Source organism: Neophocaena asiaeorientalis, unplaced genomic scaffold (genome assembly GCF_003031525.2).
Source record: "Neophocaena asiaeorientalis asiaeorientalis breed wild unplaced genomic scaffold, Neophocaena_asiaeorientalis_V1.1 scaffold216, whole genome shotgun sequence".
Taxonomy (NCBI): Eukaryota; Metazoa; Chordata; class Mammalia; order Artiodactyla; family Phocoenidae; genus Neophocaena; species Neophocaena asiaeorientalis.
Window position 1 is genome coordinate 318,720 of NW_020175825.1, and position 25,337 is coordinate 344,056.

General features: G+C 36.8%; 1 protein-coding gene across 3 annotated transcripts in view; it reads left to right on the forward strand.

Annotated features, from left to right (window-relative positions):
* HEATR5A (HEAT repeat containing 5A) overlaps nucleotides 1-25,337 on the forward strand; it is a 112,588-nt gene that overhangs the window by 20,876 nt on the left and 66,375 nt on the right. For all 3 annotated transcript variants that reach the window (XM_024732647.1, XM_024732648.1, XM_024732649.1), the window contains exons 3-13: nucleotides 522-733; nucleotides 2,430-2,538; nucleotides 5,663-5,812; nucleotides 6,496-6,670; nucleotides 12,196-12,356; nucleotides 13,763-14,018; nucleotides 14,634-14,789; nucleotides 16,234-16,484; nucleotides 18,906-19,017; nucleotides 23,985-24,137; nucleotides 25,178-25,277. In XM_024732647.1, the coding sequence (XP_024588415.1) occupies nucleotides 522-733; nucleotides 2,430-2,538; nucleotides 5,663-5,812; nucleotides 6,496-6,670; nucleotides 12,196-12,356; nucleotides 13,763-14,018; nucleotides 14,634-14,789; nucleotides 16,234-16,484; nucleotides 18,906-19,017; nucleotides 23,985-24,137; nucleotides 25,178-25,277 (1,835 nt within the window). The remainder of the gene's footprint in view (nucleotides 1-521; nucleotides 734-2,429; nucleotides 2,539-5,662; nucleotides 5,813-6,495; nucleotides 6,671-12,195; nucleotides 12,357-13,762; nucleotides 14,019-14,633; nucleotides 14,790-16,233; nucleotides 16,485-18,905; nucleotides 19,018-23,984; nucleotides 24,138-25,177; nucleotides 25,278-25,337) is intronic.

Genomic DNA, 25,337 nt, shown 5'->3' on the forward strand with positions numbered 1-25,337 from the left:
TTTCAGAGCGTAGACAAGTAAAATGGAGTCACACTATCGGCATTTAGATGCATAAGCTTGCAAAAAGAAAATTGCACTAAACTTAGAAATGATCTGAGTAAAACAGGTAACCATTACAAGATCAGCTCTGGTGATAGGTTTTAGGTTGCTGCATATTGATGCAGATATATATTGGGCAGAGGCTTAAGAACTAAGAAGCTCTAGTTAAGATATAAATTTGCTCTACCTTTCAAACCTAAGAAGAAGGACATAGAAAAAATAGAGCCCTTGTCTTTGTTCACAAAGACTCCAGTATATTGTAGTTCAGAATTTATTTTTTGGATATATCAGCAGGGCAACAAACTACCTGTTAATGAGGTGTAATAGCCATGCCACCAACTTATTTGTACTATTTAATCAAAATAATTTTGCATTTTTCTAGAGGCTTTTAGTTAGTTCTTAATTATATGAAAGAAAAATCATATTAGAGGATTATGTGTAATTATGTTGACTTGAATTATCTTTGTTACCTTCCTTTCTAGAGTGATGTAAGGGAGAAACAGAAAACTCTTGTGGAACAGCTCCTATCTTTGTTGAACAGCTCCCCAGGGCCTCCTACTCGCAAACTCCTTGCTAAGAATCTAGCCATTCTTTATAGTATTGGAGATACATTCTCTGTTTATGAGACAATCGATAAATGTAATGAACTTATTCGAAGCAAAGATGATTCTCCAAGTTATCTTCCCACCAAACTGTAAGTTAAATGTTAAAACTGAACATAAAAGAGTTCTTCTTTGTTGTATCATTTTTATAAAGAACCCAAACTTTGCTCTACAGTAGAAATTAACACAGCATTGTTTATCATCTGTACTTCAGTAAAATAAGTCTTAAAAAAAAAAGAACCCCTGGACTTCCCTGGTGACGCAGTGGTTAAGGATCCACCTGCCAGTGCAGGGGACACGGGTTCAATCCCTGGTCCTGGAAGATCCCACATGCCGCGGAGCAACTAAGCCCATGCACCACAACTACTGAGCCCACACGCCACAACTACTGAAGCCTGCGTGCTCTAGGGTCCCCGTGCCACAACTGCTGAGCCTGCATGCTGCAACTACTGAAGCCTGCACGCCTAGAGCCCGTGCTCTACAATAAGAGAAGCCACCTCAGTGAGAAGCCCACGGACTGCAAACAGGGTAGCCCCTGCTCGCCACAACTAGAGAAAGCCCACGCGCAGCAACGAAGACCCAATGCAGTCAAATAAAAATATATATATTAAAAAAAAAAAAGAACCCAAACTACTTGATAATTATTAGGAAACTGAATACAAATTGTTTTACTCATTTTTTAAAGAATCTAACTTTCAGAAAGATCTAACGTTTTCCCATGGACTGAGAAACAGTTCTTTTAAAAAATGCTTTAGGACTTCCCTGGTGGCGCAGTGGTCGGGAGTCCGCCTGCAGGGGACGCGGGTTCGTGCCCTGGTCCGGGAGGATCCCACATGCCGTGGAGCGGCTGGGCCCGTGGGCCACGGCAGTGAGAGGCCCGTGTACAGAAAAAAAAAAAAAAAGAAAAAAAAATGCTTTAGATATTTGAAGCTTAGATTTGGGGATCAAAACTGTCTGATAAAAATTTTAGCAGTTGAGGGACTTCCCTGGTGGTCCAGTGGTTAAGACTCCATGCTGCCAATGCAGGCGGCCCGGGTTCGATCTCTGGTCAGGGAACCAGATCCCTCACACTGCAACGAAGATCCCACGTGCCAAAACTAAGACCCGGTGCAGCCAAATAAATAAATATGTAAAAATATATAAAATTTATTTTTAGCAGTTGAGTGTTTAAGGCACAAGTATTTTAAATTCTTCACGTTTTGTATGTTCTTTTAGTTTATTAATGCTTAGTAGTGAAAATTAATAGTAAATATATAGGAAAATACTCTTCTAAGATCCTAAAAGAACAACTTAGTTTCTTTCTCCGTAGGACTCAGTTCATTTTATCACCTGTTTTTTAGAGAAGGCAATTTGCCATGTATGGTTGTATAGTACTAACATTATAGAAATTTTTGTTTATTTAATTTTTAGCTTATAGTAGAATGTATTTTCCCATAAAGTTTTCAGACTTGATGAGAACATTGTTCTTTATCTTTAAGACCATCTTTGATTATCCGATATATGAAGCTCAGTTCTATTAAAAATTATTTTGTAAAAAATTTGAGGGGATGGAATCTTTGGGCTGAGATTTAGATTAGTTGAAGATACATCTTTTTAAAATTCTTGTATTGAAAATGTAATTATTTGATACTCACCTAAGTGTCATTCCCTAGGATTTAACAGTGGAATAGATTTTGGGAAATTTTATCCTTTAAAAGTAAAATTAAGTAGTCATCTTTACATGTGCTAAGATCCTTTTATTCCTGTTTTTTCATTCATGACTAATTTCTAATTTAAATGTCGTTCCAGCGCCGCTGTGGTGTGTTTGGGTTCCTTGTATAAGAAGTTGGGTAGAATACTGGGTAACACCTTTACTGATACAGTGGGCAATATTCTTAAAGCTATGAAGAGTGCAGAGGTAAATACAGACTTTATGGTTTCTTGAGTCAATAAAAGAGCTTTACCTATGACAAGCATACATAGTATGTATGTGAATATATCCATAAATGACATTTCTAGGTAGTGCACATATGTACTTTGCATATTGAATCTTTATTAGAAAAGCAATAGTGCAATAAATTTTTGTGTATTCAGATAAATTCAAATGGGCACAAACTAAGGTGTTTCTCTGGCAGACCCATCCCTGCTCCCTCTTCTTGCATCACCTTTTCCATCTGATACTACTTACTAGTGCCAGAGCAAGTGCTTGTCACCAAGGATCCAGATATGTAGTTGGTAACTACCATATACCTGATGGATGGATTAGTATTGTACCAGCATCAGAAGGGTGTAAGGAATAAAATCAGGGTAGGAAAGAGTGTGGAGGACATAAGCATGACTAGGGTCAGGATAACCTTTCGGTGGCCAGGATATATATTGTCAGCCTTAGCCTCATTGATTTGTTGGCATCATTTACCATTGTGAAACACCCTTTGTTTTTGTAACTGTCTCTTTATTGGACTTCCAAGATATACTGTAATTTCTTGCCAACTATAGTTTAACAAGTTTTGAAATTAAAGCATTTGTATGTTTGTATATCAAAAATTTTAAGTCTGTGGTACCTTATATTTAAGGATAACTTAGCACCTTTAAATATAAAAAAATCACACCAGTACCTGTTCTTACCTTGCTTGGAAAAAGTCTAGAAAACAGCCCTGAAACAATTTATAAAAATGCTGGCCTATCACACACATTTCTTTTTAACTGTATCAAGATAAAACATGGGAAAATTCAAATGTAAAATCTGCCAAATTCGGGCTACCCTGGTGGAGCAGTGGTTGAGAGTCCACCTGCTGATGCAGGGGACACAGGTTCGTGCCCCGGTCCGGGAGGATCCCACGTGCCGCGGAGCGGCTGGGCCCGTGAGCCATGGCCGCTGAGCCTGTGAATCCAGAGCCTGTGCTCTGCAACGGGAGAGGCCACAACAGTGAGAGGCCCACGTACCGCAAAAAAAAAAAAAAAAAAAAAAGGTTATAACAATGTAAATATTTATACACCCCTCAGAGCATCTAAATTATAAAGCAAATATTGGCAGACCTAAAGAGAGAAATACACAGCAGTACAGTCATAGTGGGGACTGCAGTTATCCCCCCTTTCATCAATGGACAGATCACCCAGACAGAAATCAACATGCAAACCTTGGAGTGAACTACACATTAGACCAGTGGGACCTAATGGACGTAACCTGATCATTCCACCCCACAGCAGCAAAACATACCTCTTCTAGGGCACAGAGCATTCATCAGGGTAGATCACATATTAGGTCCCAAACAAGTCTGGGCAAGTTTAAGAAGACTGAAATCGCATGAAGTATCTTTCCCACCCGCAATGATATGAAACTAGGTGCCAGTAATGGCAGGAAGGCTGGAAAATTCTTAGTTATGTTGAGATTAACAGCAAACCATGAGGAGAGACCGTTAACATCCATAAATCTGGTTTTATTTAAAAGGATGTGTCTGTAAGATCTTTTATTTACTGAGGTATCGCCACTTTAAACTTTTTTTTTTCTCTTAACTCCATTGATTAAGGTATACTTTTTAGGCCTCATGATTAACAGAGGATTACTCTATAGGTTTCAGAAAATTTTAAGTTAGGGACTTCCTGGTGGCACAGTGGATAAGATTCCATGCTCCCAATGCAGGGGGCCTGGGTTCAATCCCTGGTCAGGGAACTAGATCCCACATGCATGCTGCAACTAAGAGTTCGCAGGTCACAACTAAGGAGCCTGCCTGCCACAGCGAAGACCTGGTGCAACCAAATAAGTTAATATTTTTTTAAAAAAAGAAAATTTAAAGTTATTGCTAAGTACTTTATTGCTCCTCCACTTTTACCTTTATGATTTAGTTGATACCATAACGTTTTGGAGATGTCAAAAGGGATTTCCACCTTTGATACACACCAGTAGTGATAAATAGCATTTGAAATTGGCGTAAAAGAAAGTTAAGAAGTTTCCCGTTAGGACTCATTTTGTTAACATCTACCTATAATTACTATCATGCTCCTTTGAACAAAAATAGATTAATAACATTACTATGAAAATGATACTTGATCTTTCTCCAAATTTAACTTACCTGTAGTGGCCTTAACTTTCTGAGACATAGAAAGCATTTGGAACATTTAGTAAAACATCATAATATAAGCAGCTACTATTTCTTGAGTGTTTACTAAGTCCAGGCACTGTGGTGAATGATTTCCCCACAGGGGCTTGTTTACTTCTCACACTGGCACAGTGGGGTTCATCTTATCCTCGTTTCATTTTTTCATTTCTTTTTTTTGGCCATGCCGTGCAGTACGTGAGATCTTGGTTCCCCGACCAGGCATCAAACTCATGCCCCCTTCAGTGGGAGCACAGAGTCTTAGCCACTGGACCGCTGGGGAGGTCCCTTATCCTCATTTTATAGATGAAGAAATAAGTAAGAACAACTTAAAGTCACACAGCTACTAAGGTTCAGAGCCAAGATTCAAACCCAGGTCTTTTAAAATGTAAACCCAGACTTTTAACCTCTGAGTTAAAATACTTGAACCAATAAATGGTAAAATATCAATAGCTATGAACTCAACTGAGCATTTACTGTGTGTCAGGCACTGTTCTAAGCACTTCACATGTAGTAACTCATTTGATCCTCACAACAATCATTTAACTTTTATCTTTAAGATAAAGAAACAGATTTGCCCAAAGACATATAGCTAGTAGGTGGCAGGCCGTGCACTCTTACCATGTTACCTCATTTATAGCAACCATTTATTGAGTGCTTGACAACATGCAAGTCTTATGCCTGGTGCTTCCCATATAATTTCATTTAATCTGCACATCAACCCTATAAAATTCGTATTATGTTGAAGTGTAACATATACAAGTAACGCTTTTAAAATAGTAAACACTAAGAAATAGCAGTTATTCATGTGTCTTGATGTCAGAATAGGTTGGTTAGTGTGTACAAAAATCTGAGTATTTCTCTAATATGAGATAAATTTCAATGCTTAATACTGTTCTTCACAGCGAATTTTTTTTCCTGTTCTTTAAATTTTTTCCTCTTTGATAGTCACAAGGTCGATATGAGATCATGCTGAGTCTGCAAAACATATTGAGTGGACTGGGAGCTGCTGCTACACCTTGCCACAGGGATGTTTATAAAGCTGCTAGATCCTGCTTAACAGATAGATCCATGGCCGTTCGTTGTGCTGCTGCAAAGGTAAAATAGTCTAATGAGTAGAATTTCTAAAAATTAACATAAAGACAACTAAATCAGTTTATTCCAGTGAAAACACTAGTAACAGCTACATGATCTTAGAGCTGCAACCTTGGCATTCAGATAGGACTATCTCATTTTAACATATGAGGAGACTGAGGCCCTGAGAGGTATATGAATTTCCCAGGGTTCTTCAAGTGGTTAGCAGCACATTGTTGGAAGTGGGGAGTTCAAGTTACCAGACTCTAAGTATTCCTTCCATTCCACTGTGCTTCCTCTCTATAATTGTGTAAAATTTACATGTACCGTTTATGTTGTTTGAAAATGATTTGGTTTTGTTTTTATCATGCTTTCTTAACATAGTTGGTTATATAGTGAAGTGTTTATGTTGGAATTATTCTCACAATTGCTTATAGCCAACAGATAGGTTCTACAGACATTTTTCATAGCCCACTGAATTAGAAATGGGTCTTTCTCCTACCCTTTGTGGACACGTTGCTTTGTATAGTATAATTTTTATGACTTTTTAGTAAGTATTCACTTATTGTCCCTACAATCATTATTTAGAGACTTTGGATTTGTGTATTATTTTTGCTAGATCTTGACAGGTTCTGCAACTTAGGTAGATCTGAACCTGACATTTATATTTTGTTTTTCATTAATTTCTTTTTTTCCCGATTGAACAGTGTCTCCTTGAACTTCAGAATGAGGCCGTCTTTATGTGGAGTACAGACCTGGACAGTGTGGCCACACTATGTTTTAAATCCTTTGAAGGCTCCAATTATGATGTGCGGATTTCAGTTTCAAAGCTACTAGGCACAGTGTTGGCCAAAGCTATAATTTCTAAACATCCAGGAGCAGGTAAATTCATGTAATTATTTTCATAATGTCTTCCATAATTTTTTCCCAGTTGATTTAAACAAACATATGGTAGCATTACTGCTACCCATTATTACTTTTGAAAAGAGGCAGAATATCATATAAATTTTAGTTTGGAAACATGTCTGTAAGTCCTAAGATTTCATTTTAAAACAATTCAGTGAAAGTTTGAGGAAAAAATTAAAAGAACTCTTAAATAAATGTGCTTTATTCAGTCATTGTCTTCCTCTACACCATGGCTTTTTTTTTTTTAAGTGAATTGTGGAGTGTTATCCAATAAGAGTTATGATCTAATTCTCGAGAATTTTTTTTTTAAGCAGCATGCATCTGATTACATACATTTGGCTTGCCATCTTCTAGATTGGTGTAAGGGAGCAATGATGTAAATAATTCCAAACAGCAGATACTTGAAATTTACTGTATTTGCACAATTTGTGTTTGTGTTTATTCCCTATTTATACACTCCTAGGCAGTGAGCAAGGATGGAGTATTTTTTAAAACAAAAGGGTTTGCCTGGGTTTAATCTACAGTGTATATAAAACATCGGTGACTAATTAAAAACTTGCTTTATTATTCTGTCTCCAAAGAATAACAGTCTCACGCTAATGAAAATGTGATTGTTCTATAGAACATTGCTCCTCAATATCTGCAAACCGAAAGTACTGGCATCACCTGGGAGCTCTTAAGAAGTGCAGAAACCCAGATGCCACCTAACTTACTAAATCAAATTCTCATTTTAACAAGATTCCCAGATACTTTGTATGCACATTAAAGTTTTAGAGTCATTGCTCTAGAAATTGTTTATTGTGACATTAAGAAGTGTTCTGGTTTCTGCTAAGCCAGTGTTTCTCAACCAGAGCTGAGAGAGGACAGTGAGTACAGCATATCAGAATCACCTAGGAAGCATTAACAACTATATAGTCCCTTCATTCTCCAGTTGAGACCCACAAGTTTAAAATTTATAATAAATTTTTTTTTTAGGTTTTGGTTCTTCTAATCTTGTAATTCAGAGTTGTTCAGAGCATTTAAAAGGTTAAATCTTAAGCCATCTAAGAGATTGAAATTAGAAGAAGACATGTTTAATCAAACCCTCTTGAAAATATGAATTGCTCATTTCCATAAATGTATCATTAGCACTAGTACACAGTTGCAGTAAAAACAAGCAAAATACAGAATTGCCTAACAAATGTGAATAATATTTAAATGTATATCCTCCTAGAGTAGCACTAAACTAATAACAGCATTTTTGCAATCAGACTAAGCAAAGTGAAGAACCAGCTTCACCCACACTAAAAAATCTTTGGCCTAATCTTTTGTTAGGAATTCTGTCATCTTGCATCTGTAAGTTCTAGGCTTGTGTTATAATTAAGTTATTTTCATACAACTAAAAAGTGATCTAGATGTCATAGTAGATTTTTTTAAAGTAGGAGACTAATAGTTAGCAACACAGTGCTTAATAATTTGGAAAAGAAATACAATGGAGGTTTGTACACTCAGCCACAATATTCGAAGATTATGAGGTACAGAACTGAAGTGATTTTCCTAGTAAAATCAGCAGACTTCTAATAAATGGTATATTTTACCAAGGCATTTAAAAAGCAGGGATTGAGTATGACATTTTCCTAACATTGGCATAAGTTGCCAAGGATTTATGGAATCCTTTAAAGTTACTTCTTGACCATGAACCTCAAGTCGTAGTATATGTCCCTCGTCCATTCACTGTCCCACTTTCCTAATTGACTGTTTTATACCTTTATCTTCTCCCATGTTACTTTCATTTGACGGCCTATCTTCCATAGGCTTCCCTACTAAATCTACCACCTTCCAGCATCTATACCCATATACTCTGACTTCTCCACTGTTACTAAGATGAATTATCTCGTCTTCTGTTAAAGCCATACGTTCAATATGTATTAGAGCTCATCCTCTCACCTGCTCGAGGACATAGCTCTAGGAAGTCTCCCCTCTCCTACATCAACTTTTCCTTCTCTATTGGATTATTCCCTATAAAGACATGTGCTTTTCCCCCCTCTCATCTTAAAAAAAAGTTTTTTTTCTTGTATTTTACCTCCCCAGCCAGCTGGAGCCCCATTTCTCTTCCCTTTGCAGCAGAGTTCCTCAGAGGAGTTCTTGATACTCTGTTTTTAGTCTCTCTCTTCTTTCAAACACACTTCAGTTAGGATTTTCCCCCAGTTAACTCTTTTTTTATATATATAAATTTATTTATTTATTTTTGTCTGCGTTGGGTCTTCGTTGCTGCACGTGGGCTTTCTCTAGTTGCGGCGAGCGGTGGCTACTCTTCTTTGCGGTGTGCAGGCTTCTCATTGTGGTGGCTTCTCTTGTTGTGGAGCATGGGTTCTAGGCACACGGGCTTTAGTAGTTGTGGATGGTGGGCTCGTGGGCTCTAGAGTGCTGGCTCAGTAGTTCCGGCACACAGGCTTAGTTGCTCCACAGCATGTGGGATCTTCCCGGACCAGGGCTTGAACCCGTGTCCCCTGCATTGGCAGGCGGATTCTTAAGCACCTCGCTTAAGGGAAGCCCCAGTTAACTCTTGAAAACTGTTTTTGTTAAGGGCATCAATGACCTCCACGTTCATCAGTTATTCACTAAATAAACAAGCATTTATTGGGGGTTTATACAGGGCCACGATCTGTTCTGAGTGTGTAGAATGTGTTATTGAACAAAACAGATTAGAAGCTCCTGCCCTTTGGCACTTGTGTTCTAATATTTAGCCATGCTAAGCCAGGGGGCAGTTCTCAGTTGTCTTACTTAACCTTTCAGCAACATTTAACTCAGTTGATCTTCCTCCTCATCCTTTTTTCACTTGCCTTTTAGGACCTCACGCTCCCTTGGTTTTCTTTCTTTCTAGAAGTTTCTGTTCAGTCTTTGATGATTTCTTGTCTTCTCGTAGGAGACACCCATCACCTAGTCCTTGGTCTTCTGCTCTTTACGTAGGCTCACTCTAGATGATCTTACCCAATCTCATGGCTTAAATACCATCTATATATCAGTGATTCCTTGATTTATGTCTTTAGCCCACACTTCTCTCCTGTACACCAAACTCTCATATCTAGCTGCCCATTTGACATCTCTGTTTGGATGTCTATTTAATGTTTCAAATTAACTTGTCCTAAGTGAATGCTTGATCTCCCCTCCCTCCATGTACACATACCTGCTCTCCTTGCAGTCGCAGTCTTGCTAATCTAAGTTGATGACAGCTCTGTCCCTGCAGTTGTTCAAGCCACAGTTTGTAAAGTCACCCTTGAATCTTCTCTCTCACACTCAGTAACTATTCTACCTAACAATATTAAAACATATCTACAGTTGGGACTCCTTGGAGAAGTGGCTTATGGGGTCGGGGCAAGGAAAGTCTGAGGATGAACCTGGAGCGTCTTGTGCCAGAAAGTGAGGAGCTTCCACTGGCCAGTTTTCTGAAGAAAAGCTGGTCAAATCCAGGATAGTATTAGAATTAATAATGATAGAAATGGATTATAACCTGTTAAAGAAAAAAGGAGGGCTTCCCTGGTGGCGCAGTGGTTAAGAATCCGCCTGCCAATGCAGGGGACCCGGGTTCGAGCCCTGGTCCGGGAAGATCCCACACGCCGCGGAGCAACTAAGCCCGTGCGCTACAACTACTGAGCCTGCGCTCTAGAGCCCACAAGCCACAACTACTGAGCCCACGCACCTAGAGCCCGTGTTCCACAACAAGAGAAGCTACCGCAATGAGAAGCCCATGCACCACAAGGAAGAGTAGCTCCCGCTCACCACAACTAGAGAAAGCCCACATGCAGCAACGAAGACCCAACGCAGCCAAAAAAAAATTAATAAATTTATTTAAAAAAAAAAAGTATCACCACAGAGGTGGCATAGTGATTACAAATGGAAAAATATTTTACAGTGGACAAGACTGGAAGACACCTTATTCAGGTGTTCAAAGATAATATCGCTAATGTAGGGACAGATTGACACCAAGCCTGACATTTCTTTTTGATGTTATGCATTAAGAAGACTTACAGCATTACTTAATGTAGTTCTCTTGAGGAAAAGCTCAAATTGAGGGCTTTTCTATAACTACAACTAGCCATATATGTACTCTTCAAAAATGAGAAAGTGATAAGGAAGATATGGAGTCTAGGTGAAGGGTACATACGAGTTTATTTTACTATTTTTGCAATTTTGAAATTTTTTCTAGTACATTTAAAAAATACGTAAGTATGTATACCCCGATTTCTATCGTATCTACCTTGATCTAAGCCACCATCACCTCTTGCTTGAATTACTAAATTGCTCCTAATGGTTTTCTCTACTTCTGCCTTCGCCCCTCTACAGTCTCCTCTCAGCATAGAAGCAGAGTGACAGATTATATCACTCTTTTGCTCAAGGTTCTCCACTGGCACCTTACTTTACTCACCTCCTTATTATAATGATCGACAAGGTCCTATATCTTCTGCTCTTGCACCATCCTTACACACTGGTCCGTCTCCTACCAGAGCCCTCCACTGAACTCACTACACATAAAAGATACCTGCTTTATATTTTGCATGGCTTTTAATCACTGTCTAACATACTATATACTTAGTGCTTTGTTATGTTTATTGTTGTCTCTCCTTTTTAGAATTTATGATCCGCAAGAGCATGGATTTTGTACTATTCACTTATGTTTCTCTTCCACGTGCCAATATAGATTTTTATCTGTTTCATCTTCAGGCTGAGGAGTATATTTTTTGTTCATGACTTGGATTAACAGAAGTTTATTTTTCCACTATTTATGACTTAAGTCAATAATGAGGATCAGAGCTTGTGACCAACATTTTTCAGAAGAATGAAAGGGCGAAAATGAGTTCTTTTTTTAAAGGAGATGTTATTCCCTAGATATTCACAGGGAGAAACTCAGCTATGTCAAACTGAAGACAAATTTAAAACGTTCTGCCTAACTAAGCTCTTAATTATTGCAGCCTAAGGGTTGACTGGGCAGTTTTAGTAATATTTAGCTTTGCTTTCTTCAGAGACTGAGGATGTAACAAAAGTTGTACTTGCAGTTGAGAATTTTTAGAAAACAGGCCATGGTGGTTACTTTATGTAAGTTTCATTAAGAGTTGTAGAGCATTTAGAAAGATAAAATTGTGATTTGGGCCTTTTTAGTATTTCAAAAGAATTTTCAAAGTTTTGTATAGCATTCTCACTCATGGAGAACTAGGGCCATTTATTTATGTTTTCCCTGTTTAACTTGAGGACAAGAGAGCAGTAGGTCATAATCTCAAAGTGGCATAGACTCTAAGATGTCATTGACATGATACACCAGAGTCCATTATGATTTGACCTCTGAACCGTCGTGTGACTTTATGTTTTAGTGTGTGTAATGTCCTATAAATTTTGCCTTTTGTTTGGATTTTTAGTTTATTTTTGTTTCTGTTAACGTACTGTTCAAGATCATGCAAACCAAGATCACGCATTAAAATTTAGTCTGTAAAATAGAATCACTTGTTTTGTTTTGTTCTTTGTTATAGCAGCCTCACGTCAAAGCGTTCGCAGAGTATCTCTGGAGGAAGTTCTGGAATTACTAGGAACAGGGTTTCTACGTGGGAGTTCAGGATTTCTTCGAGCCAGTGGAGATATGCTGAAAGGAACCAGTTCAGTCAGTAGGGATGTCCGAGTTGGAGTTACTCAGGTTAGAATCACAAATCAGTATCTAAATGTAATTCTCACTGGCCTATAGTGAAAGTTTTAGTATCTGACTCCAGGTGGAAGTGATACTGTGCAAGGTCATCACTTATGGTCTCATGTTTATAAATAGATGGGGTGAGGCCAAGACGCTTTATAAAAAACTAGATTACAAGAGAACCTTATTTATACAAAGCCAACTAAATAGGCTATTACCCACAATGTGTTTTCAGTTTGTAATGATGGGAGACTATTGTTTATTTCCTTTGAAACATAAACAACATTTTTTTGTTTGTTTCTAGGCCTTGGGCTTCCATGTGTCTTGCAGTTTAACATGTTTTCCATTGTGTTTGTGTGTGCTTATACAGTTCTGATTTAAGCTTTTACGTACATAATATTTGGCATGGGCAATATTATATTTCTGTTTTATATGGTTTCTACTTCAAAATAAAGATTACAGCATGTAATCTACTTAAGTGCTTAAATTCTTGGTCCTAAACAAAACTTAAAAAGCTAAACCTTGGGAAGAGGGTCTTAGAATAAGGCAATATAGAGGTCTTTGCATTCTTTCCTCGAACTATCTTGATTTCTAAATGCCATTATGGTTCAAAGCAAACATGTTTTTTTTTAAATTCACATATATATCCTCTTTATTTAATACTGTATGATATTAGATTTCATGAAAATATAAGACATCCCAGTATAATTGTAAACTGTGTATTTTAAGAAAACAGATTACATAAGAAAACTACTGTCTGTATCGCTGGAGCAAGCCAGACCATTAACATTCATGAAAATAAAGAGCAGTGATTCGTCAACCATAAACTTTCTTTTCTGGTTTCTAGAACTGAATTCCCTTAGAGTTATGGTATTAGACCATAGTTCATTCTTACACTGTGTTCATATGTTTGATTTGGGTTTTCTTTTTCAGAATGTTAAAGACCTTAGGGACTTCCCTGGTGGTCCAGTGGTTAAGACTCCGGGCTTCCACTGTAGGGGGCATGGGTTCGATCCCTGTTTGGGGAACTAAGATCCCACATGCTGCTCAGCGTGTGGCCAAAAAACTGAAGGAAAAAAAAACCAACACAGAATGTTAAAGAGTTTGAATGCTTTGTTTGGAGAAGTCACAGGCACATTTTACTTATTAGCTAGCTATGCTGGCTATCCTGAAACTTCGTAGTCTGACCAAAATAAAACAGGCAGCATAAATGAAACCTCAGTTGAAAGACTGCGTACTTCAATTTTGGCTTAACAAACAGAAAAACTACTACATTTATATAGCTAAGGTGGCTATATAAATGAGGAAAGACTAAAAAGAAATGTTAATAAATTCTGCATATTTCATGGAAGAGAAAACATTAATATAGAATTGAAATTATTTCATTTTGAAGATAAAACTCTTTTCTTTTTTAGGCTTACGTGGTGTTTGTTTCAACACTAGGAGGAGCATGGCTGGAGAAAAATTTTGCTGCCTTTCTTTCTCATACCCTAAGCCTGGTTTCACAGTCACACCCTAAGGCCACCCAAACGCAGATTGACGCTGTCTGCAGTCGCCGTTGTGTTTCATTTATCCTTCGAGCTACTGTTGGAAGCCTTCTTGGAGAAAAGGCTCAAATTGCTGCTGCCAAGGATATTTGCCAGGCTATCTGGAAGTTAAAGAAAGTTATGGGTATGGGTCTTCTAAGAGAGTCTGTTTTAACAGTGCTAAAGGGATTGTCCTTTTGGAAAAGCTGGACTGGTATATAATTATATTAATACCCAAAAAACACTTTTATAATACAGGTCAGTTGTTTCAGAGTAAAGCAGTCTATATATAGATGAGACATAAATTATCTACCTTGATAAGAACTATTATATATATATATGTACTGATCTTAAAGGCTGGTGGATAGTAGTTCCTCAGAATTCATAATCTTCCTATAGAAGTTAAGATACATTGTCTTTGAAACAATTAGTTCATCTCAGTTCTTGTACTGTCCTAAGTCTACTCTGCTTATCTTGAGTATTGATAAAATTGGAGTTCTCCCTTTCAGTGCCACTTGCTAAAAGAGTAATAAGGCATCTCTGATCAGGTTGCTTGAACTAAATTGGTTATATTAGTTTAATTCTTTCTCTATAGATGCAAGTCCCCATTTTAGTATTTTAGTTACTGCCTCAAGGGTTTCACATATATCAAGCGGAGGTATTAATTTTTACCTTCATATGTTTCTGCTCCTAGTACCTACCCTCTGTAATAAATTTTAATAAAACAGTGATGTCTAGTTAATTCTTATACTTCTATCAGATGCTGTAATGAGTGACGGTAATCTGGAAACCCGGCTTGGCTCCGCAGATGTAGCAGCCAGCCAGCATTTGTTGGTATGTGCTTTACAAGAACTTGGAAATCTCATACACAGTCTCGGCACCACAGCTGCACCTTTGCTACAGGATTCAAGTGCAGGTATCTGTTGTTTGTGACTAGAATGAATACTTTGTTTTTACTTTTACTTTAGACAACTTTTCTCCAAGGCAGAAAAGCTCCCTCATATAGCTCATTTATTATAGATTCCACTATAGATTTATTAGAGTTGTTTTATGAAATATATATAATCAAGATTTTTAAAGGTTTGTTTTTTTGTTTTTGTTTTTTTTCCTTTTGCTTTTGTAGCTAAAGATGGTTCTCTAGGTCTCTCTCTATCTCCAGCCCCCATCTGGAGATATTTAAGATAACACAGAAAAATGGAGGAGTAAACCTGAACTCGTATCTCTCATCTGCAGTGAAAGTATTAGTTTCTGTATGGTACAAGTAATTTACTTCCTTAAAAGTCTTTTCAGGCATTCTCTTTTCTTTCTCTCTTTGAAAATTACTTAATCACTTTGAGAGATAATTCACATACCATAAAGTTCACCCTTTTAAAGTATACAATTCAGTGGTTTTGGTATACTCACAGAGTTGTGCAAACTCTACCACTATCTAATTGCAGAATGTTTTCTTCACCCCAAGAAGTCCTACACCCACTAGCAGTCATTTCCCCTCCCCCCAGCCCTGATAACCACTAATCTATTTTCTGTCTCTATGAATTTGTCTATTCTGGACAAGATTTAATATAAATGGAATCCATACAGCATGTGGCCTTTTGTGACTGGCTTACTTAATTACTTTTTAAAATCATCTTTAATGGCTTTTGTCCTTTGTGCTACACAATTCCTGCTGACTGAAGCTTACATTATATTCGATTTGTAACCTATTTATCCTAGGGCATATATTGTTTAAGTAGCAGTTGACATGAACTGTTAAAAATGTTTTGATGAAGGTATATGTTGAATTATAGCAAATGTAGACTTTTTTTTCTTATTGGTAGTGGCACTTCACTGTCTGCATAGTGGCTTAGTAACCCACTGGGGATCTAGTGAAGCCTTGATTTTCTTCAACATTTTGTTCTCAGGTTAAGAGAAATATGGTACATAGGGAGAATACTGATTATGTAGAGAAATGTGCCAGAAAGGATTTAAAAGAAAAGGAGGATGAAGCAAGATGTGACATTTCTTCTCAAGATGTTTTTGTTATTTATTGATACTTTTTTTTATATTGGTAATTTTTAATTCCTAGTACCAAATTAATCTCAAGATAAAGTAAGCAGAACATTGGCTTATTTAGGAAATAAAAATTTCCTTTGTCTCCTGACTTAATTTAAGCCAATTTTCATGAGATACATTGGTAGAAGTAACTCTTGGGTACAAAAAAATTATTTATAATTGTGTATCACTTAATATTTTAAATTCTGATTTGGCTTTTGATAAGATAATATATTTCATATCTATGTGGTTGCTTACTCTTTTGACTGTTTGATGACTGAGTTTTATCTGTGTAGCTGAGTCATCATTTGTGTATTCTGTCCTTCTAGGCGTCCTTGACAACGTCATTTCAGTTACTCTTCATCCTAGCATTTCTGTTCGACTAGCAGCTGCCTGGTGTCTACACTGCATTGCTGTGGCACTACCTTCCTACCTAACACCTCTCTTAGACCGTTGCCTTGAAAGGCTTACTGTGCTTAAGTCTTCACCTGAAGCAGTGACTGGCTTTAGTTTTGCAGTGGCAGCTCTGCTGGGAGCAGTGAAACATTGTCCTTTAGGAATTCCTCACGGAAAGGGCAAGGTAATGATTTCATTCTTCGCATATGATAGTGACATTTCAAGTTTTTCTTAAAAACATCATTGTCTTCTTGTGTATCACTCAGTAAAGAACCATGCAGGACAAATTTCTGAGCTGTCAGCTATACTACTACTTAAGTGTTAAGTATCATCAAAGTAATTACTGTGAAAAACCAAGGGATGGTTAAAAATTTTGTATCTACACTTAAAGAGGAGTTGCTTTCTCTGCTTTTTGTTAGAAATATCTCCAGTTAGTAACAGATTTTGTTTCTGAAGGCTTTTTTTTTTTTCCATACATTCAGCTCTGCCATAGAAGTACATTTTAAAATTGCATTGTAAAGGACAAATAGAGCTTCAAAAGAAATCTTAAACTTCATTTAATAATTTTGTAGTTAGTGGTATTCTTGGTGGTATTATTCTGGAATTAGTTTACATACCTGGTAAGATGAAGTAGATAATGAATGTTCTTAGGAGCCAAGATTTTCCATAAAAAAAAAAAAAGCTACCGTTGTAGAATCAAGAAAATTAAGTAGAAGGCCCATATGTTAAATTTAAATTGAAAATATTAGTATGAGTGTTTAATTTCCTTTCACACTGTCCAGACATAAAAGCAATGGCAACCCAGTAGCAGGAAACACCCCTAGTGCCCAGATTATGGCCCTAAATACCATTTCCAACCGAAAAGGAATTAGGGCCCCTTGGAGGAATGGCTGGTTCTAGATCTGGGACAGGAAATGTACAGTATAAGCCTGGAATATCTTGTCGTACTGGAAAGCAGGGAAGTCATCAGAGACTGTGTTCATTTTAAAAGGATGCAGGAGATAACTTTAGACTCTCCCCTGACCAAAGAGGGGATAATGTGTGCATCCAAAAAAATAATGATAACAATGGATAGAAACATAGTAAATATATAAAACACCAGGAGCTCATAATGATGACAAATTGCTTTGCTACTGAAAAATAATGGCTTTTGAGTGTAGCACTTTCAGAAAGATAAACGATACAGAACCTAGAAAGTAAATAACCCGGTTTTAATGTACAAAGAATTGTCAAGAGAACTAAAGAAATTTTGTTAATCAAATATAAAACACACACACACAAATATATATGTATTAAAAACACAAAATAGGCAAAGCGTGGTGTGGGAATTTTGTTTCTTTTTGAATAGGAATTGTCAGTTGTCAGAGAATATTGTTTGACAGTGAAAAGCCCTCATAATCTGGGCCTCACACACATAAGAACTTTTTAAAAAATCACCATTGTTCCTTTCCTTTTTCTTGTCCCTCCACGTCATTATTAATGAATATTATGGTATACTCTCTGCAGTTTAGGCTTTGCAGACAAATACACCGTTACTTCAAAAATTCTTAAATTATCTTGAATATTGCCAATGCCTTTGGGATAAGGTGATCAGCAACTTCGGGAGGTGATGTTATTCAGTTAAATTTATTATTTTAGTTATATTCTAAACTAACACATCACATCTTGCTAATCAAAGAATTGCCATTGCGTGTATTAATTAAATTTAATGTCCTCAGATCTTATTAATTTAGGCAGACAGGCTTGGTTTGTTTTGTCCCCACCCTTTTTAAAGGGTGGGGGACAAGTAGAGGCTGCAAGCAGTCCTAAGTTAGTAGTAAGTTGGTTGGTTGTTTAAAAATATGCTAGCCTTCCTCTTTAGAAAAGGTATGTGCCAGCTCACAATATTTGCTGCTCTTCTAGAGGTGATTGGTTACAGAGATGTTTTCTTAGACATGTTAGATGCCTGTCGGCATTTGCACTCTATAAGCATGCATTATCCATAAAGATGAAATATCTAGTTTTTCCTCTGTGCTGTTTTAGAACTATTTCTTAGACTTTTAAAATATAACATTTTAATTAATCCCCCTTTACTGTGAAGCTACTTCATTGTGCGATTAGTGAGTACGTTTAACTGTGGTTATATAGTATACTGCCTCGGGAAAGACTATTATCAGCCACTCAGGTATCAAAGTAGTGTGCAAAATTTTAAAAGGAGAGAGTCCTGTAATGAAACTTCCTCTGGTAATTACAGATCTGTGAAAATGGTGGCTTAAAACTAAAAGTAAGTTCACATTTTATATAGCGAAACTTGAACGGTTGTACAATGTTGTCACATATACTCCACAAAGAATTATAGGGTTGCTGTGTACAACCTAATATACCTATTGTATACCTATTATACAACCTATAATTTATCCTTGAAAAGTTAACTTTTTTTAGTTTCACGTACGACATTGTCCTATGGTATAGTCTATGTGAATGACAGTCTTTTATCGTGGACATTTATTATGTGTAAGAGTTAATTTTTCAAGAGATTGTTATAATTAGTTACTGTCATTTGTCCAGTAACCTATAAACTGATATACTTTTTTTTTTTTTACCTTATTCTTCTATACGTCAATAGATTATTATGACATTAGCAGAGGATTTGCTATGTTCTGCTGCTCAAAACAGTCGCCTTTCAGCTCAGCGCACACAAGCTGGATGGTTGTTGATTGCTGGCCTGATGACCTTAGGTAAGTCTTGTGGAGGGTTTACATAACTACAGACTGCTTGGTGTTTTATGAGCATAAATATTCTAATGTATGATTTGACAAGAGTAACTTAATATATACCAGAATTTAAATATCCACGTAAACGTTTTTCTCCTAGCAGTCACCTTAGGAAGCCATATACTTATTTACTCCAATCCTTAGAATGTTTTCAGATGTCTTTATTTGAAATTCTCTTCAAGACCAATTTATGAACCTTAAGTAGGATAAGCCAATTTGATCAACTTTCACGCTAAACTCTGAATGAGTCTGGCTTTTCCCAAAATCATTCCCATCTATCTTCAGAAAAAAAATTTTCTACAATATAAGGATAGGCAAGAGAACATGCGATAGCCCATGAATCCAATTCTGTAATTGTTCTGAGAATTTGGTGACACTAATAAGGTAGTTACGGGCTTCCCTGGTGGCGCAGTGGTTGAGAGTCCGCCTGCCGATGCAAGGGACACGGGTTCGTGTCCTGGTCTGGGAGGATCCCACATGCCGTGGAGCAGCTGGGCCCGTGAGCCATGGCCGCTGAGCCTGCGTGTCCGGAGCCTGTGCTCCTCAACGGGAGAGGCCACAACAGTGAGAGGCCCGCGTACTGCAAAAAAAAAAAATAATAAGGTAGTTACATTGACAGGGATAAGGCATGTTTAAATTATATTTATTAAATTTAAATTATTATTTATTAGTGTAATTATTTTATGATCATGACTATTATATTTACATCCTGTAACTTTAAAACTCTATTTTATTACTTTATAAAAGCTATACTTTTAAGTTCCTTTGTATAGTTGTGTGGTTTACTGCTAGGATATAAAACTAGATGGATTTGACCAATAAATCATTTTGACACCTCTGAAGTAATTTGATCTAAAAGGAGCTTAATTAAAATAAATAATCATAAATGAAGAGCCACTTCAAGTAATGTTTCTGAGATGATTAAAGAGATTTATTGGACTAGATCTGAGTTCAACCTATGGGCCAAATCTGGCTTGCCACCTGTTTTATACAGCCTGTGAGCTAAGAATGGTTTTTATGTTTTTAATGGTTTAAAAACAAAAAGGATATTTTGTGATACATGAGAAATATATGAAAGTCAGTTTTCAGTGTTCATAAATAAACTTTTTATTAGAGTACAACTATAATTATTTGTTTACATATTGTCTGTAGCCTTTAGGCACTGCAGTGGCAGAATTGAGTAATTGCAATAGAGACAGTATGGCTTCTAAAGCCAAAAATGTTTATTGCATGGGCCTTAATAGAAAATGTTTGTTGGCCCCTGGCATAGATCATGATTTCACAATGTGATGGGAATAATGTCAAGATTTAATTTGCTTTTGGCTAGGTGTTTCATGCCTGCTGTATTGATATTCTTGGTTAATTAAAGGGGAAGATAAACTACTTAATAAATGGCAATATTTTAATGAACAAAAGCTTTCAAAACAGGGTAATCCCATTGGAAGAAGAGTACAAGAGATCCTTTCTCCTTTATAAAAGAGATTAGTACATCATGTTTTAATGCACATTCATATTCAACATACCAAAAAGGAATAAAAAATAAGTTGATGTTTTATTTAATTTGCTGTTTTCTTGGGCTTTTTTTTCTTAATGCATGATTCTTTCACTTTATTATCAATTTTTAGAATGTGTTACGGGTTGCTAGTAATTTTCAAAGGGTATCAGTGAGGTTTTGCTTTTAGATATCTTTATAAACTCATAGATTTTTATATGTTTCAGTTGAATGCAGTCATTATTTTTTTTGACATCTTTATTGGAGTATAATTGCTTTACAATGTTATGTTAGTTTTTGCTGTATAACAAAGTGAATCAGCTGTACATATACATATATCCCCATATCCCCTCCCTCTTGGGTCTCCCTCCCACCCTCCCTATCCCACCCCTCTAGGTGGTCACAAAGCACAGAGCTGATCTCCCTGTGCTATCCGGCTGCTTCCCACTAGCTATCTGTTTTACATTTGGTAGTATATATATGTCAGTGCTACTCTCTCACTTCATCCCAGCTTCCCCTTCCCCTTCCCTGTGTCCTCAAGTCCATTCTCTATGTCTGCATCTTTATTCCTGTCCTGCCACTGTGTTAGCATACTTTCTCTTTCTGACTTAACTTCACTCTGTATGACAGAATCTAGATCCATCCACCAATTTCATTTCTTTTTATGGCTGAGTAATATTGCATTGTGTATATGTGCCACATCTTCTTTATCCATTCATCTGTCGATGGACACTTAGGTTGTTTCCATGTCCTGGCTATTGTAAATAGTGCTGCAGTAAACACTGGGCTGCATGTGTCTTTTTGAATTATGGTTTTCTCAGGGTATATGCCCAATAGTGGGATTGCTGGGTCGTATGGTAGTTCTATGTTTAGTTTTTTGAGGACCCTCCATACTGTTCTCCATAGTGGCTGTATCAATTTACATTCCCACCAACAACATTGCAGTCATTATTCTTTGATCTTCAAATTGTTTCATCTTTAGTCATTGGGAGCCCCTAGTAGTTGGTTCATATGAAACTAGTGTTCTTTGATAACATCTTTATTTTTGGCATGACAAGATGTCCCAGCTTTTACATCATAATTTCTGCCTTAGAATGAGGGGCAGTTAGATACAAAATTCTAGAAATGACTTACTTCCAAGGAGTGGGATGTTAGGGGGAGGGGATCAGAGAGGACCCTGGTCAGAAGGCACCTAGGAGATTGGCATAGTTGTATATATTTAACTGTGATTAAAGTTATGTATATGTATTTAAAAAAAAAAAAATTTCTGCCTCAGCTTGCAACCAGTCAGTTCTCCAAGGAGCTCTGATTATATTTAGTGGGAAATGGATTTAGATGACGGTCTGAGTGCTTTATTAATTTTTGCCTGGCAGTTTTAACACCTGTTTTGCATTTTCAGCATTTCCTTCACCATTTACAATTTTCATTATTATTTTTTAAAAATTCACTGTTCTGAACTAATGTAAACTCATAGACCACATTTAAGTCCGTTCCTCAAATGTGAACTCCAACATTTTTAACCCCTTTTTGCTATACTTCCCAATTTATCTGATGCCACATACAACACCTTTGATTCACTTGCAGGTATCTACAATGTGTGTTTGGTTTTTGTTAGATCCAACATTATTCTTGGTGTGAATGAACTTACTCTTGTTTATTTTTTTAACTTTGTAATTACTACAAACATTTTTAGTAACTTAGTTTACATATGTTTCTGAAATAAATTATCTTGTTACCTCTCTGGGACGTGATGCTACACTGTTCACTCCTGAGTTAGAGAGGTATCTTAAGGGTACAGTGGCAAATATATATGGAACTTTTGTCAACTGTGGGTATTCCCAGTGACTTCATCCTTACTTTGTTTTTTGGTATCTGACTAAATTTTGCATTCAGAATTTTCTCTATTTCCACAGCCCATTATATGAGTATGCCTGTGTGTGCATGTGAAACCTCTTACAGTCACTTACGCTTAATTGCCTTACTCCAATTTCCTTATTTTATCCCAATTCTATGGGATGTTTTTAGTACTACTTCATCAAAGAAAGTAGTGAGCAAGGAGTGAATTAGGTTTATTTTGCTGTAGGGATTAGCCTAGGGCCTCTTCCTAAAAAGCAAGTCAGGAGAAAAATGAAGAAATTATTTTGTTAATGTACTAAATTGCATACTTAAAAAAAATAATGATTGGCTTGCTGTTGCCCTTTCATTTTGCCATTATGCTCTCACCTCTTCATATGCAAATAAGACAAGTTTTGAATGGTAACTACATAATGTCAGATATATAAATGCTTATCATGGGTGGAGCACTGTTCTATATAAACTCATATAAGCCTCAGAAACTGTCACATGAGGTACATACTGTTGTTATCCCCACTTATAGGTAGGAAATTGAGGCACAAAAAGATTAAGTGACTTATCCAAGTTGAAATAGCTAGTAAGTGGATGGAGCCAGGATGTTAACCTAGGTGGTCTCCCTCAGAGCCCAGTACAGTTCTATGCTGTGCTGCCATACTGCCGAAGAAAAGCATGCAGTCAGCAGAACATGGAAATAAGAAGTAGGGAGTACTCACAGGAGAATTTTAAGGTAACCCCAGAATTTTAAACAATATTACGTGGGGACAGAAGCTGTGCGTTTGGGTTTTTATATGTCGTAGTTCTGTTTTCTTAACTGATAATGCTGCATGCTATCAAATACTTACAGTTAGCCCTCTGTATCCGTGGGTTCCAAATCCACGGATATAGAGGACAGATTGTACTATGCCACTTTATATAAGGGACTTAAGTATCCTTAGATTTTGGTATCTGGCGGCGGGGGTGGGGCTGGTCCTAGAACCTATCCCCCACAGGTACCAAAGGACAACTATAAAAAGCTGTCATTGTACAGTACATTGCCTTTCATTACTGGGTTTGTGTATTCAGTTCTTAAATGTTGCTTTGAAATATTAAAAAAAAAAAGTTCCATTTAGACGTATCACATCTGGTTTTTGGCCTGGAACAAAGTTGCTATCAAAAGTTAGAATTACTTTCAGGATACAATGTTATTTCTTACGAACAGTAGTACCTGGCGTTTACGTAGCACATTAGTTTTTCAGGCTACTTTAAAGTACACTCTGTTGTTTGGATCTGGACAAACCTTTGGAGATAAGCAGTGCAGGTAGTTCTGGCTTCATTTTACGGTTAAAAGAAATTGAGGCTCAAAGAGGTCACAGCAGTAGTAGGAGAGAGGACACCAGAGCCCAGACTTTACTGTTAGTTCCTTGTTTTTCCTCTCTGTACTCTAGTACCTTCAGATAGTCATTGATCAGTAGTACATTCATTGGAACTAGAGGGACAAAAGTAATCCAGCAGTAGTAGATTAAAATATGTTTACTTTAAGAGGGAAGGGTTTTAAAGAATAACCTCTTTGGGTTCCTTTACAAGTGACAAGTTGAATAAATTACAGGTCCTGCGTTTGTCAATCATCACCTTGCTCGAGTTCTGCTGTTGTGGAAGTGTGTCTTTCCAGTGTCTCCGAAAGATCTAGGAACAGAAAAGAGCCGAGGAGATTCATTTACATGGCAGGTAACCTTGGAAGGACGAGCTGGTGCTCTCTGTGGTAGGTTGAGTTTAGTCTTTTCTCTCCTTTTCCTCTGGCTTTTTCCATCCTTTAACTTTACATATACTTGTATGTTTTATTTAAGTTGGGGGGAAAAATCTGCTTCTGGGGATTTTTTTTATTGAACATAATTGATTAGTTGGTGACTATAACAGAAGTATGATGTAATAAACCAAATTTACATGTCCTTATCCTTAGGATGCATGTTTTATTATAATGCGATCAGTTGAGAAATGTTAAGATTGTTATGTGTTACGTAGGCATTCATTCCTCTAGGGTTGAATTTAATTAGCATTGACTAAGTATGGTTTCCATTTAGTTTTTTATATGTGAAAGTTATACCCTTTTACAACACATAGACCATTAAAAAATAGCATCCACCATGAAAATCTGAGCTTAAGGAGCTGTGGGTTCCCTGAAAAGACATGGAAGCACTGATTTTTTTTTTTGAAGCACGTTTTCTTAAAAACCATCATTTTTAGGAGTAAAAATGCCATGAATAAACAAACAAAACCAAAATCAGTGTTTCCTTGAAACTGAACTTTTAAATATTCACTTTATTCTACATATGAAATAACTCCTTATAAAAACTTGTGTGTTTCAGGTAACATCTATAAAACCTAATAAAAACTTGTGTGTTTCAGGTAACATCTATAAAACCTAACATGCTGACTTAAAAGTCAGCCTTGGTTCTTTAGAACTAGTGTAGAACTGGCAAACTTGAGGGTCTAAGCTGCTACTTCTGAGCTCAAGGGCTGAGTAAAATCCCAGGAAAGCAACATTTTGTTAATTTGGTTGTTGGTCTCTTTTAGTAATTCTAGGAAGTTTGGGTTGTTTTTGGTTGTTGTTTTGGTTTGGTTTTTTTAGTTTGGAGGTAGAAGACACTAGTTTCCTTTTATTTTACTAGAGTTTCAAGAATTTTTTCGATTTTAGCACATTTCTTTATTCCTCTAACAAAAATACAAATGCCTTACCATAATTGAATGCTTTCTTCATGGTTCATTACACTGTGCTAAGTAAAAGTCTGTTGTATTTTTCAGCTATCAAGAGCTTTGTTTCCCACTGTGGTGATCTCCTTACTGAGGAAGTAATTCAGCATCTTCTTCCACCACTTCCTTGCGCTGTGGATTTGCTAACTCTGTAAGGATCCGCTATTTAGACTTGATAAAAATTTTTAATAGAAATCAGTTACCCTCTAGT